This window comes from Dreissena polymorpha, chromosome 16 (genome assembly GCF_020536995.1).
Source record: "Dreissena polymorpha isolate Duluth1 chromosome 16, UMN_Dpol_1.0, whole genome shotgun sequence".
Taxonomy (NCBI): Eukaryota; Metazoa; Mollusca; class Bivalvia; order Myida; family Dreissenidae; genus Dreissena; species Dreissena polymorpha.
In genome coordinates this window covers 10,316,267-10,333,740 of record NC_068370.1, presented here as the reverse complement: position 1 = coordinate 10,333,740, position 17,474 = coordinate 10,316,267, and the positions used below count along the sequence as shown (strand labels likewise).

General features: G+C 34.7%; 1 protein-coding gene across 3 annotated transcripts in view; it reads right to left on the bottom strand.

The window, feature by feature from the left end:
* The window catches only part of LOC127861879 (DNA repair endonuclease XPF-like), a 64,394-nt gene that overhangs the window by 30,449 nt on the left and 16,471 nt on the right, over positions 1 to 17,474 (bottom strand). For all 3 annotated transcript variants that reach the window (XM_052400591.1, XM_052400592.1, XM_052400590.1), the window contains exons 4-14: positions 11,508 to 11,590; positions 10,067 to 10,189; positions 9,510 to 9,567; positions 6,799 to 6,951; positions 5,840 to 5,953; positions 5,240 to 5,388; positions 4,855 to 4,908; positions 4,047 to 4,116; positions 3,407 to 3,482; positions 2,957 to 3,111; positions 486 to 572 (exon numbers count right to left, since the gene is read on the bottom strand). In XM_052400591.1, coding sequence (XP_052256551.1) covers positions 486 to 572; positions 2,957 to 3,111; positions 3,407 to 3,482; positions 4,047 to 4,116; positions 4,855 to 4,908; positions 5,240 to 5,388; positions 5,840 to 5,953; positions 6,799 to 6,951; positions 9,510 to 9,567; positions 10,067 to 10,189; positions 11,508 to 11,590 — 1,122 coding nt within the window. The remainder of the gene's footprint in view (positions 1 to 485; positions 573 to 2,956; positions 3,112 to 3,406; positions 3,483 to 4,046; positions 4,117 to 4,854; positions 4,909 to 5,239; positions 5,389 to 5,839; positions 5,954 to 6,798; positions 6,952 to 9,509; positions 9,568 to 10,066; positions 10,190 to 11,507; positions 11,591 to 17,474) is intronic.

The following is a 17,474-nucleotide window of genomic DNA, read 5'->3' as shown; positions in this document are numbered from 1 at the left end:
GACAGATTAGGATCTATTGATAAATGAAGTTTAAAATTAATAGCTTTGAAACTATGAAAAAAAAACAAGCAAATTCTTTGAATTGATATCCCCCTCCAATATGCTTCTGGACACAAAAGTGTTATATTTGACACTCAAAAAATCATTTTTTCAAGATACAAAGGGCCATAACTCCATTATTAGAGATGGTGTACAATGTCATTTGGCGTGCATCATCCTCTGATCCATATATATATTCTCATACCAAGTTTCAATGAAAGCCACCAAAGCACTTCCAAGATATGGCTCCGGACGGACGGAAAGACGGACAGACGGAAAGACGGACGGACGGACAACGCCATGACAATATCCCTCCCCCTATGGCAGGGGATAACAACATGAAAATTGTGTACAGATTGACAATTTCACAGTTTGACAGATAATTTGATTACTATAGGGCTGATGAAAAAACTTGCAAGGCCCTATTTAATGCTTCCTGAACATACCTTGCTATATTCAATGTATTCTCCCTTGCTGGCTATAGACTTATTATACAGCCTGCCCAGTAAACTTTCACTGCCATCACAAAGATACTGAAAACAAACGAAGTTTGAACAATTTTTATGAATGCTTTTTTTTTCAGACATAAAAATAAACAAGAGATGTGTTCGTCAGAAACACAATGCCCCCTATTGTGCCTCTTTGAAATATTAATTTTTTTACCTTAAACCTTGAAGGATGACCTTCACCTTGAACTTCCACCACTTAAAATGTGCAGCTTCATGAGAACGCCGCTTTGAATTTTTTTCTTTTGACCTTTGACCTTGAAGGATGACTTTGACCTTGAACTTCCACCACTCAAAATGTGCAGCTTCATGAGAACGCCGCTTTGAATTATTTTTTTACCTTTGACCTTGAAGGATGACCTTGACCTTGAACTTCCACCACTCACAATGTGCAGCTTCATGAGAATGCCGCTTTATATATATATTTTTTTTTTTTTTACCTTTGACCTTGAAGGATGACCTTGACCTTGAACTTCCACCACTCACAATTTGCAGCTTCATGAGAACGCCGCTTTTATTATTTATTTGTTTTTACCATTGACCTTGAAGGATGACCTTGACCTTTCACCACTCAAAATGTGCAGCTTCATGAGATACACATGCATGCCAAATATCAAGTTGCTATCTTCAATATTGAACAAGAGATGTGTTTGTCAGAAACACAATGCCCCCTACTGTGCCCCATTTAAATAAAATTCATATTTATCATTTGGCAGGTATAGAAATCATCTCCCTTTAAAGGTTATTACTTCCCTTGAATTTTGTCCAATCCAACCGGGGGTGAGAGGGGGTGGGGAGGGTCTCACAGTCAAATATGACCATGTCAGACATCACTGACAACCAAGGCCTGTGGTTTTAAAGAGATCATAGCCGGAGTTGATCATGTATCTATGGACATAAGTTCACAGGTATGTAACGAACATCAAAGAAATTATAATTACATGTATATCATTTAAAAAAAAACTTTGACAAATCAATCATTTGGGTTATAAATAATCAAAATAATAAATCTGTACAGTACCTGTGAAAACAACTTCAATTCTTGGTAAGGAAATATATAATATGAGATTTATAATTATATAAATTACTTCCCTTTAAAATAATTGTCTGTAACACATGTCTATTTTTTAGTAGCAAATAATTAAAAGCCACTACCGTGACTTTAGATTCACCACTCAAAATGTGCAGCTCCATGAGATACACATGCATGCCAAATATATAAAGTGGCTATGTTCAATATTGAATAATTTTCTCCCTTTTTAAAGCTTATTACTTCCCTTAAATCTGTATTTTTTACCAAAGACCGTAAAGGATGACCTTGACCCTGACCTTTTACCACAATGTATTTGTCAGAAACACAATGCCGCCTACTGCGCCGCTTTATTTAACAAAAATATATACGTGGGCAGGTCAGATAACTATGTCCATTTAAAGCATATTACTTCCCTTGACTTTGTTTTTTCGACCCTAGACCTTGGAGGATGATGTTCACCTTGAAATTTTACCACTCAAAATGTGCAGCTCCATGAGATACACATGCATGCCAAATATCAAGGTGCTATCTTCAATATTTAAAAAGTTATGGCCAATGTTAAAGTTTTTTTTTCGGACGGACGGACAGACACACTGACTGAGACAGTTCAACTGCTATATGCCACCCTACCAGGGGCATAAAAAGTTATGGCTAATGTTAAAGTTTTCGGACGGACAGACGCCATATATTTGACATTTGACCTTGAAGGATGACCTTGACCATCACCTTTCACCACTCAAAATGTGCAGCTCCGTGAGATGCACATGCATGACAAATTTCAAGTTGCTATCTTTAATATTGAAAAAGTTATGGCCAATGTTAAAGTTTTTCAGACGGACAAAATGTTCAGCTTCATGAAATAAGTTTTTGGATGGATGGACAGACGCCATATATTAAACATTTACCTTGAAGGATGACCTTCACCTTTCACCACTCAAAATGTGCAGCTCCGTGAGATGCACATGCATGCCAAATATCAAGTTTCTATCTTCAATAATGCAAAAGTTATGGCGAACGTTTTTTTCCGGACGGACAGACATACACACATACTGACATACACACATACTGACATACACACATATTGACATACTGACTGACGGACAGTTCAACTGCTATATGCCACCCTACCGGACCATATTGAAATAATGCTATGATATAGATAATTCAAGTATGTTTGATGTCAGGTGCTGACCAATGCTCCGTACAAATAGGATTCTTGCCTTAAAATTAGTTTACCCCCAATCATTATTTTTTTAATTAAATACCATTTAAAACCATGTCTATCATAATAAAGGGTACTATGAGAAAATGTCAAATAGATCTAATTATACCAGGTAAGTGCTGATGAAGCCACACCACCAGAAAGTACTCCCCTTACTTCTCTGATCTGTGCACATGTGCGATCATCCTCTGCTGCAATAAGGACACGCCCAGGCCCAAGTTCGCGGACAGCCTGCGCGTTGTGGGAGGCTATCTCCTCCATCACCTGCCCCAGGGCTGTCCACTTGGGACACACCTCCAACTGAGGCGTCTCTGTAAGGGACAGTGGTGAGGATGTATGGGAGAATTATAACAAGAACAGGAGTGACATTGTCATGGGTAACAAAGATATAACAGTTCATGGAAGACCCTGGCTGCCAGTCGCTATCATGTGTGTGAGAGAATACCTGTAAAGTACCAGTAACAATAAGGACTTTCATGGCTTTACAATGTGGGTGTCAGAATATTTGGTAACTAGCCATGACAATATTTTAAAAGTGTTTTCCAGATTTGTGAGCATTTTTTTCCTTAATATCTTCACAGTTTTTCCCTTTTTATATATAATTACCTGGTTTTGATGTGTCCACTTCCGGTTTTGGCTTCTTGTTTTTTCTTTGGTCTCCATATAAACGTAACCTGGCACACTGAAAACAAAGACCACTGCTACAGGGTTTTATTAACATGGGAGAAATTCTTACAGGGATCTATTCACCGATTTACCAATTGACATTGAAAAATGAACAATAATCATCAAAATATTGTCAAAAATACCCCTGACCTCGCATATTGTAATATGTAACAACTTGCGTTCATAATGCCATAGAATCTAGGTTGAAAGAGGGGCGTAAGAAGCTATTTTTATATTGGAAATATGAATTGCAAGATGAAAAACAGACACTCTTTCCAGATGATTTTTACTTCTAGCATGAAATTTTAATCATTGTGACCATGGAAAGTACTTGACAATGGAACAAAACAACTTGACAGCTTGCCTGTGGTTAGAATTAATAACCTGTATAACATGCAAACATTACACTGACACCGACTCTCAAACAGGCATTATTATATTACAATACTGTGACAATGAATAAACAAGCTTTAGTACTACAATAACGAAATGTGGCTAAAACAATATCTATGCTCATATACTGTATAACTCTCAGGTTATTATTGGAAAGCTATAACTTGACACAATAGCTCATACATACTACAAACAGGTTATCTGCAGCCTCCAAAAACAACCAGCCTGTGTTCTGTCCAAACTGCTTCTCACTGGTTCTGCATATACACAAGTTATTTTTATCCAATATGAAAATGGCTCATTGAATTACTTGTATGTAAAAAAGTTTACATAAAGGTATATAAAAATTCATACTAGAAAATAGTTTTGATTTATTTAACCTTAATAATAACTTTGATATTCCACCAGGTAGTTATATTTGCATCTTTTATGCATCTTTCATTCCAGTCATTACTTTGGCCAAAGCTAAAAAATGTTCGAACTACGGGAATGCATCCTATACTCAAGTGCAACTAATACCCATGGAAAAACAGTATGTAGAAAATAAATAAAAAAAACATTTTGTTTTTCTATTCAGGTATTTGCAGATAAACATAACAAATTATCAATTTATATTACATGATGCACAAACCATATTGTGATGTACAGAAATCAGATCATAAACCAAAAAAATGCATTTCCAAAACATCCTAGTAACTCTAAACGATAAGACCCACACAATTTTAACACACACAATGCCACATTCATATTGACACATACATTCAACGATCTTTGCACTTTCTGTCACAACCCTGCTGACTTACTTAACAGAGTTGATCACGTTATAGAAGGTGACACAGTCATATTGACACATACATTCAACATTCTTTGCACTTTCTGTCACAACCCTGCTGACTTACTTAACAGAGTTGATCACGTTATAGAAGGTGACACAGTCATATTGACACATACATTCAACATTCTTTGCACTTTCTGTCACAACCCTGCTGACTTACTTCACAGAGTTGACCATGTTGTAGAAGGTGACACAGTCATACTGAGTGAGGTGCCTGGAAAATAAGACAGCCAAGTTACTCAAAGTCTGACAACCTTGTGGTGATAAAATGCTTTAATTTGAAAGATAATCGGCAGGCATGAAAAACAATATTGGGGTTCTGATGTGCGGGCACTGAACAATGGGGGCAGCAGCCACAACCTTAAAGAGGCTTATATTGACCAATTAACAATAATACTGCAAACTTATTTTCATTCTAAAATTATGTCAGGAATAGCAACTGAGTCATGAATTTTATGTATTCAGCTGATGATCATGTTGTTGTTTTTAATAACTTCTGTAACTATCAATTTTATGCCTTAATGGCAAGGATCTAAGCAATATACCTGAGTATGAGCCTGAGTGTTTTGATATCAGACACGAGCTGTCTTGACTTTGCTCCAAGCTGGTGCCACACAGGGTCCAGTTGCAGCCGAATGATCTGCTCAAAGGATTTTGAGATTGCGTTTTCAACTGTGATTTCCTCTGTGTCAATCTACAAGAAAAGCAGTGGAAAGTCAAATGTTGCAATAAATTATCATGTTGGTAAACAAAAAGTATGGTACAAGAATCTGAAATAAACAAGAGATTGCCAAGCAATATGGTCCCCTACCGGGGAAACTCCACCATTGTCAGATTTTAAAAATATATTTGTTGCCATAGCAACCGTAATTATTGACGTAGGAACAAAATGAAATGCCATGCATAATCTCCATATTGCCATCTATCCACGTTTTAAGTTTCATAAAAAAATATGAAGAACTTTTAAAGTTATTGCAGGATCCAGAAAAGTGTGACTGACAGACAAACTGACAGACGGACAGAGCGCAAACCATAAGTACCCTCCGGTTTCACCGGTAGGGGACAATAACTGTTTAAACTAATGAAGGATTTCTGATTTAAAAAGTAACTAACGGTAACAGTCACAACCAATTGGATGCACTTACGGCGGTGGTGTATCTCTTGAGCTCCTTCACGCAGGCGTTGATGAGGTCCAGTAGTGCAGCCTGGCAGGCCACCATGCTGTCTGTGAGAGGAACGTGGATCTCAACTACATCGATCTGAATGGGTGAAACTAAATGCTGTGAGAGGTACGTGGATCCCAACTACATCGATCTGAATGGGTGAGACTAAATGCTGTGAGAGGTACGTGGATCTCAACTACATCGATCTGAATGGGTGAAACACAATCTTAGGGAAATGTTAGGGAAACCTATGAGCATAATTATGAGAAAACTGGGCTTAATGCATGTGCCTTAAGTGTTGTACAACATTAGCCTGTGCATTCAGCCCAGGCTAATCAGGGATTTCGCTGTTATGGTATTTTCAGTTTAAAGGTAGTCTCTTATGAGAAAAAAACTAGTCTAGGCAGAAAGTGTCATCCCTGATTAGCTTGTGGGGACCGCACACATTAATCTGGGACAACACTTTACTCACATGCATTATGCCCATTCTTCCCAGAATGAGTCTCATATATACTGGAAGTTAAATAGCAGAGTGATACTTCCTGCTTCTTTTGGCTTCTCCCTTCCCTCACTGTCCTGCCCCTAAAGGTTGGTCAATAGGCTCAAGCCACGACACTTCTCAGATAGCATGCTGCCTGTGCTGAGAGGGTATATCAACACCACAGGGGAATTGAGAGGTGGGGAAAAACTATGTTATACCATTCCAACCCCACTCCAGCAAACCTTTGTGCTTTACCACATCTATCTGAACAACAAATGCAAAGAAAAAGAGAAATCCTATTAAGATTTCAATTAATTGTAAATTTATTGTTATAAATTACTTAACCAATGACATACTAGCTAATCAGCAAGGTTTCACAAAATATAATGAGTACCATAACTTGATTGTTTAAAATGTATTCACCCTTGAGAATTATTGCAAATATGCAAGCAGTTGTTACCTTGTGTTTATCCATTGCTTCTTGAACATTGGCTTGAAATCGAGGCCACAGGAACAGTCGACGCACGTACAGACTCTTCATTGTTCGCTCCACATGATTGAAACCAGTCATGAATCCTGTGGCATTGTGGGAAAATGATTTTATGAAACCAGTCTGAAAAACACAAAAGTTAAAAAATTTGGATCAGATAAATGTAAGAAACAATTTTTAAACACGGTTTCTAGCTTCTGAAATGTATAATTTATTAAAATACAAGGGACAAAATTGTCACAAAACCAGGTTTTCAATGTGAAAAAAAATCTGATAAAGGGAGACAACTTAAACTAAACTGATTGAATAATTAACCCCCTTTGTTTCAAAATAAATCTATTTTTAGTCGTGGCGACCTTGTCCTTTGAAGTATTGACGTAATTCTTTCTTGCGACACACCGTCCCATGATGGTGAACAAATGTGCCAAATGATTTTAAAATCTCACAATGAATGACATAGTTATGGCCCGGACAAGCTCATTTATGGCCATTTTTTATCTTTGAACTCAAAGCGTGACCTTGACCTTGGAGATATTGACGTAATTCTTACTCGGGACACACCCTCTAATGATGGTGAACAAATGTGCCAAATGATTTTAAAATCTGACAATGAACCACAAAGTTATGGCGCGGACAAGCTTGTTCAGCCCGCCCGCCGACATTTGCCAATCTAATAACCAGTTTTTTTCTTCGGAAAACCTGGTTAAAAAACTATTTAATATACAAATTATGATAAATTTTGTTTATATGAGTTTGTATATTTAATTCCAATTTAATGTTAATTGCAAGAATCAGAAACGTTTAACACAACATACAACCAAGATTTAGCTGTATCAAAACAGTTGAGAACTAGAGCTTTGTCACAGACGTGACGAATACCCCCACATGCCGCATTGACACATAATATTTTGCATGTTGTCTTCACAAAAAACAGCGGACACCATGCTCAATTTTTAAAACGCACTAAGTGACTCCTTGACCTAGTTTTTGACCCAGAAAGGCCCATGTTCTAACTTCGCCTTGAGATCATCTCCATAAAACTTCTGACCAATTTTGGTGAAGATCGGATGTAAATTACTTGAATTAGAGAGCGGACACCATGCTAAATGTTAAAAAACGCACTAAGTGACCCCGTGACCTAGTTTTAGGCCCGGAATGGCCCATGTTCAAACTTGTCCTAGAGATCATTTAGATAAAACTTGTGACCAAGTTTGGTGAGGATTGGATGAAAACTACTTGAATTAGAGAGCGGACAACATGGTGAGGTTTAAAACGCACTAAGATACCCAGTGACCTAGTTTTTGACCCGGCATGACCCATATTCAAACTTGACCTAGACATCATCTAGATAAAACTTCTGACCAAGTTTGGTAAAGATTGGATGAAAACTACTTGAATTAAAGAGCGGACAACATTGTGATGTTTAATACGCACTAAGTGACCCCGTGACCTTGTTTTTAACCCAGCATGACCCATATTCAAACTTGCCCTAGACATTATCAAGATACAACTTCTGACCAATTTTGGTGAAGATTGGATAAAAACTACTTAATTAGAGAGCGGACAACATGGTGAGGTTTAAAGCACACTAAGTGACCCCGTGACCTAGTTTTTGACCCGGCATGGCCCATGTTCGAACTTGACCTACACATCATCTGGTTACAACTTCTGACCAAGTGTGGTGAAGATCTGATTTAATTTACTTGAAATAGAGAGCGGACACCATGCTCAATGTGTAAAACATACTAAGTGACCCTGTGACCTAGTTTTTGATCAGGCATGGCCCATGTTCGAACTTGGCCTTCAGATCATCTAGATAAAACTTCTGACCAAGTTTGGTGAAGATTGGATGAAAACTACTTGAATAAGAGAGAGGACACCATGCTGAATGTTAAAAAACGCACTAAGTGACCCCGTGACCTAGTTTTTGACCCAGCAAGGCCCATGTTCGAAGTTGGCCTTAAGATCATCTAGATACAACTTCTGACCAAGTTTGGTGAAGATTGGATGAAAACTACTTGAATTAGAGAGCGGACAACATGCTGAATGTTTAAAACACACTAAGTGACCCCATGGCCTGGTTTTTGACAATGCAAGGCCCATGTTCGAACTTGGCCTTAAGATCATCTATATACAACTTCTGACCAAGTTTGATGAAGATTGGATGAAAACTACTTGAATTACTGAGCGGACAACATGCTGAATGTTTAAAACGCACTAAGTGACCCCGTGACCTAGTTTTTGACCTGGCAAGGCCCATGTTTGAACTTGGCCTAGACATCATGTAGATACAACTTCTGACCAAGTTTGGTGAAGAACTGATGAAAACTACTTAAATTAGAAATCGGACACTTAATACGGACCAACAGACAGACCAACCAACCGACCGACCAACAAGTTCACTCCTATATACCCCCCTAAACTTCGTTTGTGGGGGTATAAATACATTCAAATTATTTTGAAATATTTTTTATGTTTAAGCTCAAACGCTGATTTTTGAATATAATGAGAATGTCATTCACAACTCATTTATGTATGTACAGTCAATCATAGTTTTTCATATATACTTCAGACTCTTGTTTATTGAACGTAAACATAAGATGTTATAATATTTATATACAGCAATACAAGTTCTATGGTCTGCTTTAATTCCTCACAGGAAGTATTCACTGTTCCATTACCTTGTTTTTCTGCCTGAAGAGTCGGAGGATAAACGCTTCCTGGCATGACTCAGCAATTCTGTAAAAACAGAAGTTAAATTCTTCATGTATTTTTAACATCATATATATGGGTATGCATGTTAATCAACAATCAAGAAGAGTTGATTCATTGCAATTGAAAGCACCCATACCAATTATTCAATTAAATTAAGATCATTGACTTCAGATTATAATTATACAAGAGACACGTCACTTCAATATTCAACTTAAGACTCCATCATCAGGAAGCAAATTGATTTCACAGCCCCTGAAGCTTATAAAAAACATATGTTTTGACCCCAAGCGTTGGGTGGTCTGTATTGCCCCATTGTGTACAGTCAGTTTGCCACTGGCTGTAAATGGAATACTAGCAGATGGTATAAAGAATTGCTCTTCTTTTAAGGTTTCCGGTGTTTCATTATTCCTTTAATACTAGTATATACCAACACGACCAGTGCACACTTTACAATTATTAATAAGGCCAGTGATCCTACTTGTGTCCCTTAGCCACCAATGTATCTGTTATGTTCCCCACTTACTTGTGCCCCCTGGCCACCAGTATTCCTGTAATGTTCTCCACAGGCACACGGTCACACAGCAGATCTACAGTAAGGATACGAGAGGTCAAGAACAACACTCCACCCTGCAGGTACAACTTCTGTCTGCAAGCAAACACAACAAACAACATAGGGGTAACAAACAACACTCCAACCTGCAGGTACAACTTCTGTCTGAAAGCCAATGCAGTAAACAACATTTCAGCATATAATATCAATTGAGAGACATTTCTTCATTTTGATGAAAAAAAGTAGCAATTTTCCAATGTTTGCCATGATTAAAAAATCTTTATTTTATGACTTTGATAAAGGTATTTTCCATTTGACCCATCATATTTCCTAATTAGGAATAATTTAAATCTTTGTTTTAAAATTCTCCTTATTTTTGAGACACTTCTAAAAGTGGAACAAATGCATCATTAAAACAAAACACTAGTAAACTATGATTAGATATTATGTGCTGATGGTTCCAAATCAACATTCTGCAAGTATTTTTTTCTCAATCATTATGTTAACAAACCCAACATTTTGGACAAAGTAAGGTGTAGTATTTCTGAGGGTATCCGGACAAACAGCACCCAGACAATTGGTAACCTGTGTTTTTTTGCATACTGGGACAGTCAGCACCCTGTAAATTTGTTGACAAGGACAATTGGCATCCGATTTAATCATAAACCCGGACAATCAGCTGCCGATTAAAGGCGATCTATAAAGCCTGAATTAATAAGTCTAATCCGCTAATTGGTTTGGAAAAAGAGATTATTAATAAATCCCGACAACATACTTTGATATCAGACTAATTGAAGTGTGAATTGATTAAAGTTATCTGCTAATTGGGTTAATAGATAGTACTCCTTTTATCGCAATGTCTGTCAGGTATTATTTACATTAACAATTAGGGATCTATTTTTTCCAACCAATTAGTGAATTAGACTTATCAGTACCATTAAGTCCATAAGGTGTTGACGGGATTTTCCTTCACTGCAAAGTCAAATCAAGTCAAATGTCTCAATAGCAAAAAACATTAACTGTTTCTTAGTCTTACGTAAATTGAAAGCCGTTCGTCCGGGTTTACAATTTAATCGGTAGCCCATTGTCCTGTTCGACAAATTTACAGGGTGAGAACTGTTCGGGTATGCAAAAACCCCACAGGGTGCCGATTGTCCCGGTGCCGTTTGTCCTACAATCATTTCTGAGGCATGGACTGATCCTAATTGTTGTTGTTCATTGTTGATGCCTTTAATATACATGTATTTAATATTTTTGCCAATAAGAACAATTCAGTAATGTAGAACAATACTTGTCTTGAAAATAACATGGTTTTCCAGTTTCACTGTTTTGAAATAGTACATACAAGTAAAAATTAACACGTTTATGCAACCCTGGTACTAAGTGGATTTCTATCACATTGTGATACACTAACCTTTCATTTGCATTGAATTCATTGTTGATGGATTTTGGTAAAGGACTAACATTCTCCCTTTCGAGCTGCTCTATGTAGAAATCCTGTTAATAAGAAATCCTGTTGATATTGTTCATACTACTGTTTAATGTAAGTTACACATAAAGTACTTTTGTAAAAGAAACATGTCACATGTTCAGATCCTAAATATTTTTTTACAAATTAATATTTTATCAAAACAACATCTTTGCCACAGACTAAACAGCAGTCCTCTACGGAGGTAATGTTGTCAGAGTAAGAACGGGGTCTCCATATGCTGTATAAGCCTTAAGTAATAAATTTGTCTGACAATAAGACGAGAAATAATGTGTTTCCATTATTTCTGTAACCATAGCAATCACAATTTTTCGCTTGACAAAAGGTGAAATAACATTGTTATTCCAGATATAGCCCTTCAATACCTGTTATATATATATGTACCAGGTTTCACTAACCTAGCTTAATAACTTTTAAACTTATTGCAGGAACTATATTCACCTAGACACATGATCAAACAGACACACGGACAGACTGGTGATAAATCTGTTTATCACTATGATAACACTGGAACAAATAAATTTATGAGCAAACAAGAGGCATAACAGTAACATTTTCATTTTCACTATGCATATCAACATTATTGTGTTGTGAAATGAATTCATATAAAGTTATCAATATCAAATAATATGAGTCGCGTTCTGAGAAAATTGGGCATAATGCATAATTATGGTATTTTTTGCAATAGGATGGTTATACCTGTGTGTTTCTAAAAACAAAATATTACGCGATATGTTATATGAGCACAGGAATACAAAGAGTTTATTAGATAGAAACATTCAGCAATAAACATTCAAATATAAAAACTATTGTTAGGAAAGCATATTTTTATGTTAACACTCGATCAAAAAGGAACTAAGAATGAATGCCTAAAATAATCTTAGATAATTTCGCTTTCGCAAATTTAAGATTACTTAGCATTATTGAAATTTACAGCTAAAAGTCGCCGACCCCGTCGTTTTCTTATATCCATTTAAGATTATAGTATAGGGTTAAGTGAGATCAACATATAGGTTTTTCATACAATATAGATACAAAATAAAGTTTTAGAATTTATTGCGATATAACATTATTACGTACTTATAATGTATTCATAGCTATTGGATGGTGTGTAAAGTATGCAATATGAGTAATATGGTTACAAACTGTTGTATTCAAAAACGTTATTCTTTGTTATACACTGTAAAGCCCGAAATGATGATAAGTCATTGAATCTTGTAATGAAGCCATTTTCTAACGGTGATATTCACAACACGTTACAATCTAAATCGGACAATCTATTGAATAAAATTAATGATGCATGACATGCTCCCGAGGTTGATGCGACGATAGCATCACAGTTGCCTTTTTGTGTATTATATATATTAGTGTGTGCTATAAGTATGTTTATAAGCGGTGATATATGTGCAGGCCCTTTTAACTGAAATTATGGCAATATTTTGTTTATAGTATATAAAAAAAGATATCTCTGTCTTGTATGAATAACAGTAGGACGAATTGTGTACACATTATGTGCTTTAAAATAAGAATGTAGTCTATTGGTTTTGCAATAGGATGGTTATACGTGTGTGTTTCTAAAAACAAAATATTACGCGATATGTTATATGAGCACAGGAATACAAAGAGTTACTTAGATAGATACATTCAGCAATAAACATTCAAATATAAAAACTATTGTTAGGAAAGCATATTTTTATGTTAACATTCGATCAAAAAGGAACTAAGAATGAATGCCTAAAATAATCTTAGATAATTTCGCTTTTGCAAATTTAAGATTACTTAGCATTATTGAAATTTACAGCTAAAAGTCGCCGACCCCATCGTTTTCTTATATCCATGTAAGATTATAGTATGGGGTTAAGTGAGATCAACACATAGGTTTTTCATACAATATAGATACAAAATAAAGTTTTAGAATTTATTGCGATATAACATTATTACGTACTTATAATGTATTCATAGCTATTGGACGGTGTGTAAAGTATGCAATAGGAGTTATATGGCCACAAACTGTTGTATTCAAAAACGTTATTATTTGTTATACACTGTAAAGCCCGAAATGATGATAAGTCATTGAATCTTGTAATGCAGCCATTTTCTAACGGTGATATTCACAACACGTTACAATGTAAATCGGACAATCTATTGAATAAAATTAATGATGCATGACATGCTCCCGAGGTTGATGCGATTATCTTTATCTTATTCTTTATCTTTATAGCATCACAGTTGCTTTTTTGTCTATTATATATATTAGTGTGTGCTATAAGTATGTTTATAAGCGGTGATATGTGTGCAGGCCTTTTTAATTGAAATTATGGCAATATTTTGTTTATAGTATGTAAAAAAAGATGTCTCTGTCTTGTATGAATAACAGTAGGACGAATTGTGTACACATTATGTGTTTTAAAATAAGGTTCTAGTGTATTGGTTTTTGCAATAGGATGGTTATACGTGTGTGCTTTTAAAAACAAAATATTACGCAATATGTTATATGAGCACAGGAATACAAAGAGTTACTTAGATAGACACATTCAGAAATAAACATTTAAATATAAAATATATTGTTAAGAAAGCATATTTTTATGTTAACATTCGATCAAAAAGGAACTAAGAATGAATGCCTAAAATAATCTTAGAAAATTTCGCTTTCGCAAATCTAAGATTACTTAGCATTATTGAAATTTACAGCTTAAAGTCGCCGACCCCATCGTTTTTCTTATATCCATGTAAGATTATAGTATGGGGTTAAGTGAGATCAACACATAGGTTTTTCATACAATATAGATACAAAATAAAGTTTTAGAATTTATTGCGATACAACATTATTACGTACTTATAATGTATTCATAGCTATTGGACGGCGTGTAAAGTATGCAATATGAGTAATATGGTTACAAACTGTTATATTCAAACACGTTTTAACATTTAATATATTGCCCTTAACTTCATCAAGGTACACAACAATAATTGTTAAAAAAAATTTATGCAAAATTAAGCTCTGTAATTTCGTTTTCGCATGTTTAAAAGTGACTTTGCGAGATGGAATTTAAAAGCACAAATAATAGACCCAAATGATTATTTCTACATATAGTATGAGGTTTAAGTAATGTAGGAGGTTTAATTAATAAGGACGATTTTAGTAAAAAAAAATGAAACGTAGATAATATTAACACATTTACTTTTTAAACAATTAAAGAAAACATTGTTGCATCTTTCATGCAACTGCTGTTAATGTCTGTGTATGTATGTGTACATATGTTTTTTAAGATGTATTTGTATGCGTGTCTATATGCATATGTGTTTCCCCTTATATATTGTATGATACTGTAGTAAGAGACGACGTCTCTTTTAAATGCTTCAGAAATGCAATACAACAACACTTTTAACACATATTACAAAGTGTTTTTTTTGGCGGTCTATCTGTCTAAGAACAATTGTAAATTTTTGTTTTTACAATAATGAATTTTTTGTTGTTGGAGAACTTTGTATCCCTCCAAATTTTTTATAATAAGTTTTTTTTTCTTTATTTACATAACGAATGTAAATACGTGCGTTTTTGTCAAACCCTATGTAAATAATATTTTGACTTATATGAATTTCTGTTAACGTCAAATTGCTGTTGTGAGTACATCTCAAATAACTTTGACACTTCACCTTTTTTTTTCTACATACAAAATGCAAAACTTTATTATTTACAATTCTTACAAAAATGCATACGGGTCTACATATAATTCATCTACTTCATGTAAGAAAGCATATTTAAAACTAAAAATCAGGATATTGTATCGCAAACACAATGATAAATATAATGAGAACATAGTCCAATTATTTCACTGGAAAACATGACGAGTCTTAATATGTGCACCTTTAATGTCAAGGGTCTTAATTGTAAAAATAAACGTGAACAAGTTATAACTTATATAAAATCAAAATCAATTGACATAGCACTGCTGCAAGAAATTCATTATGATAACAAACTCGATAATTCGGCCTGGGGCAAAGATTGGGCAGGGGATACGTTTTTAAGTGGCCAAAGTACCAACAGTTTAGGAGTATGAATTTTGATAAATAGAAAAAGTGAAATACAATTTATAGAACATAATGAAATTATAGTAGGAAGACTTCAGGTGTTAAAACTATTGGTCAACAATAACAAAATAGCTATAATAAACATTTATGCACCAAATAATGATGACATTACGTTTTTTAATACACTTGAAAATACTATTGCTGACCTAGATGAATTCTTGCCGATAGTGGGTGGTGACTTCAATGCCGTGCAAAACTTTTTAAAAGACAAATTAAATGGTAGAAATGACACCAATAAAAAGTGTTCTGATAAAATTAATGATATAAAGGAAATACACGATTTAGTGGATATTTACAGAAATTTTAACCCAAATGCAAAGGAATATACATGGCATTCGAATTCAGACCCGCCAATATTTTGCAGACTCGATTATTTTCTGTTAGCATCTTCACTGGTTAGTAATGCGAAAAAATGCACTATCAATCCTGGCTTCAAATCGGATCACTCAATTGTTTTACTCAGCATTCTTTTTGATACGCTAACACGAGGCCCAGGTTATTTTAAGCTAAATAGCTCACTTCTATTTGATCAAGATTATAAAACTTCAATTAAAAATTCAATAAAAGAGGTAGTTGATTTTAATAAAGAAACGACTCCTAATATTTTATGGGAATTAATTAAGGGTAGGATAAGGGATGAGAGCATAAAATACTCAACATATAAAAAGAAACTTAGTTTAAAAAAAGAATCAGAAATCGAAGCAAAATTACATGATATTGAAGAACAATTAAAAAAGAACCCTAATGACGTAATATTACAACAAACATATCAAACAGAAAAAGATAATTTTAATGCTATAAATGAAGAGAAAATCAAAGGCATTCTAATAAGGGCAAAAGCAGACTGGATTGAGGGAGCCGAGAAAAATACTAAATATTTCTCCAATTTAGAATCAAAAAGATCGGAACAAAAAGTACTTAAACAGCTTAAAATTAATGATGAAATAGAACATGATCATGCAAAAATTTTAGAACACGTTAAGCAATATTTCGCCTCACTCTATAAAATAGACGCAACTCTGGATCAAGAAAACAGTGACCCATTTTTTCAAGATCTTACGAAATTATCAAACGAAGATAGAGAACAATACCCCGACCATTTATCCGAAAACGAATGCTTCCAGGCACTAAAAGACATGAAAAATAACAAAAGCCCAGGCTCAGATGGACTAACAACAGAATTTTATAAACTCTTTTGGACTGACATAAAAAAATACTTAATCAGCTCGATAAATTATTCTTTTGATACCGGACATTTAACTGAACTACAAACACAAGGGCTTATTTCACTTTTGCCAAAAAAAGATAAAGATATTCTATCTATCAATAATTGGCGACCAGTCTCTTTGTTAAACGTTGACTATAAAATTGCAAGTAAATCTATAGCTAATAGAATTAAACCTTTTCTTCAAACACTTATTAACTCAGATCAAACAGGATTCATAAAAGGGAGATATATTGGAGAAAACATAAGAATTTTGAATGAAGTAATTGATAAAGTGAACGATTTAAATGAAACAGGATTGATATTTTTCTCCGATTTTCAGAAAGCTTTTGATAGCTTAGACCATAATTTTATGTACAAATGTTTAGATGGCATGGGCTTTAGCCAGTCTTTAATACAGTGGGTGAAACTGTTTTATAATAATGCAAAATCTTGTGTAATTAATAATGGATATTTCTCTGAATTCTTCGACATAAAAAAGGGAGTACGGCAAGGTTGTCCCCTCTCACCTTATCTTTTTATCATATGCATTGAATTACTAGCTAACTATATACGACATAATACAAATATAAAAG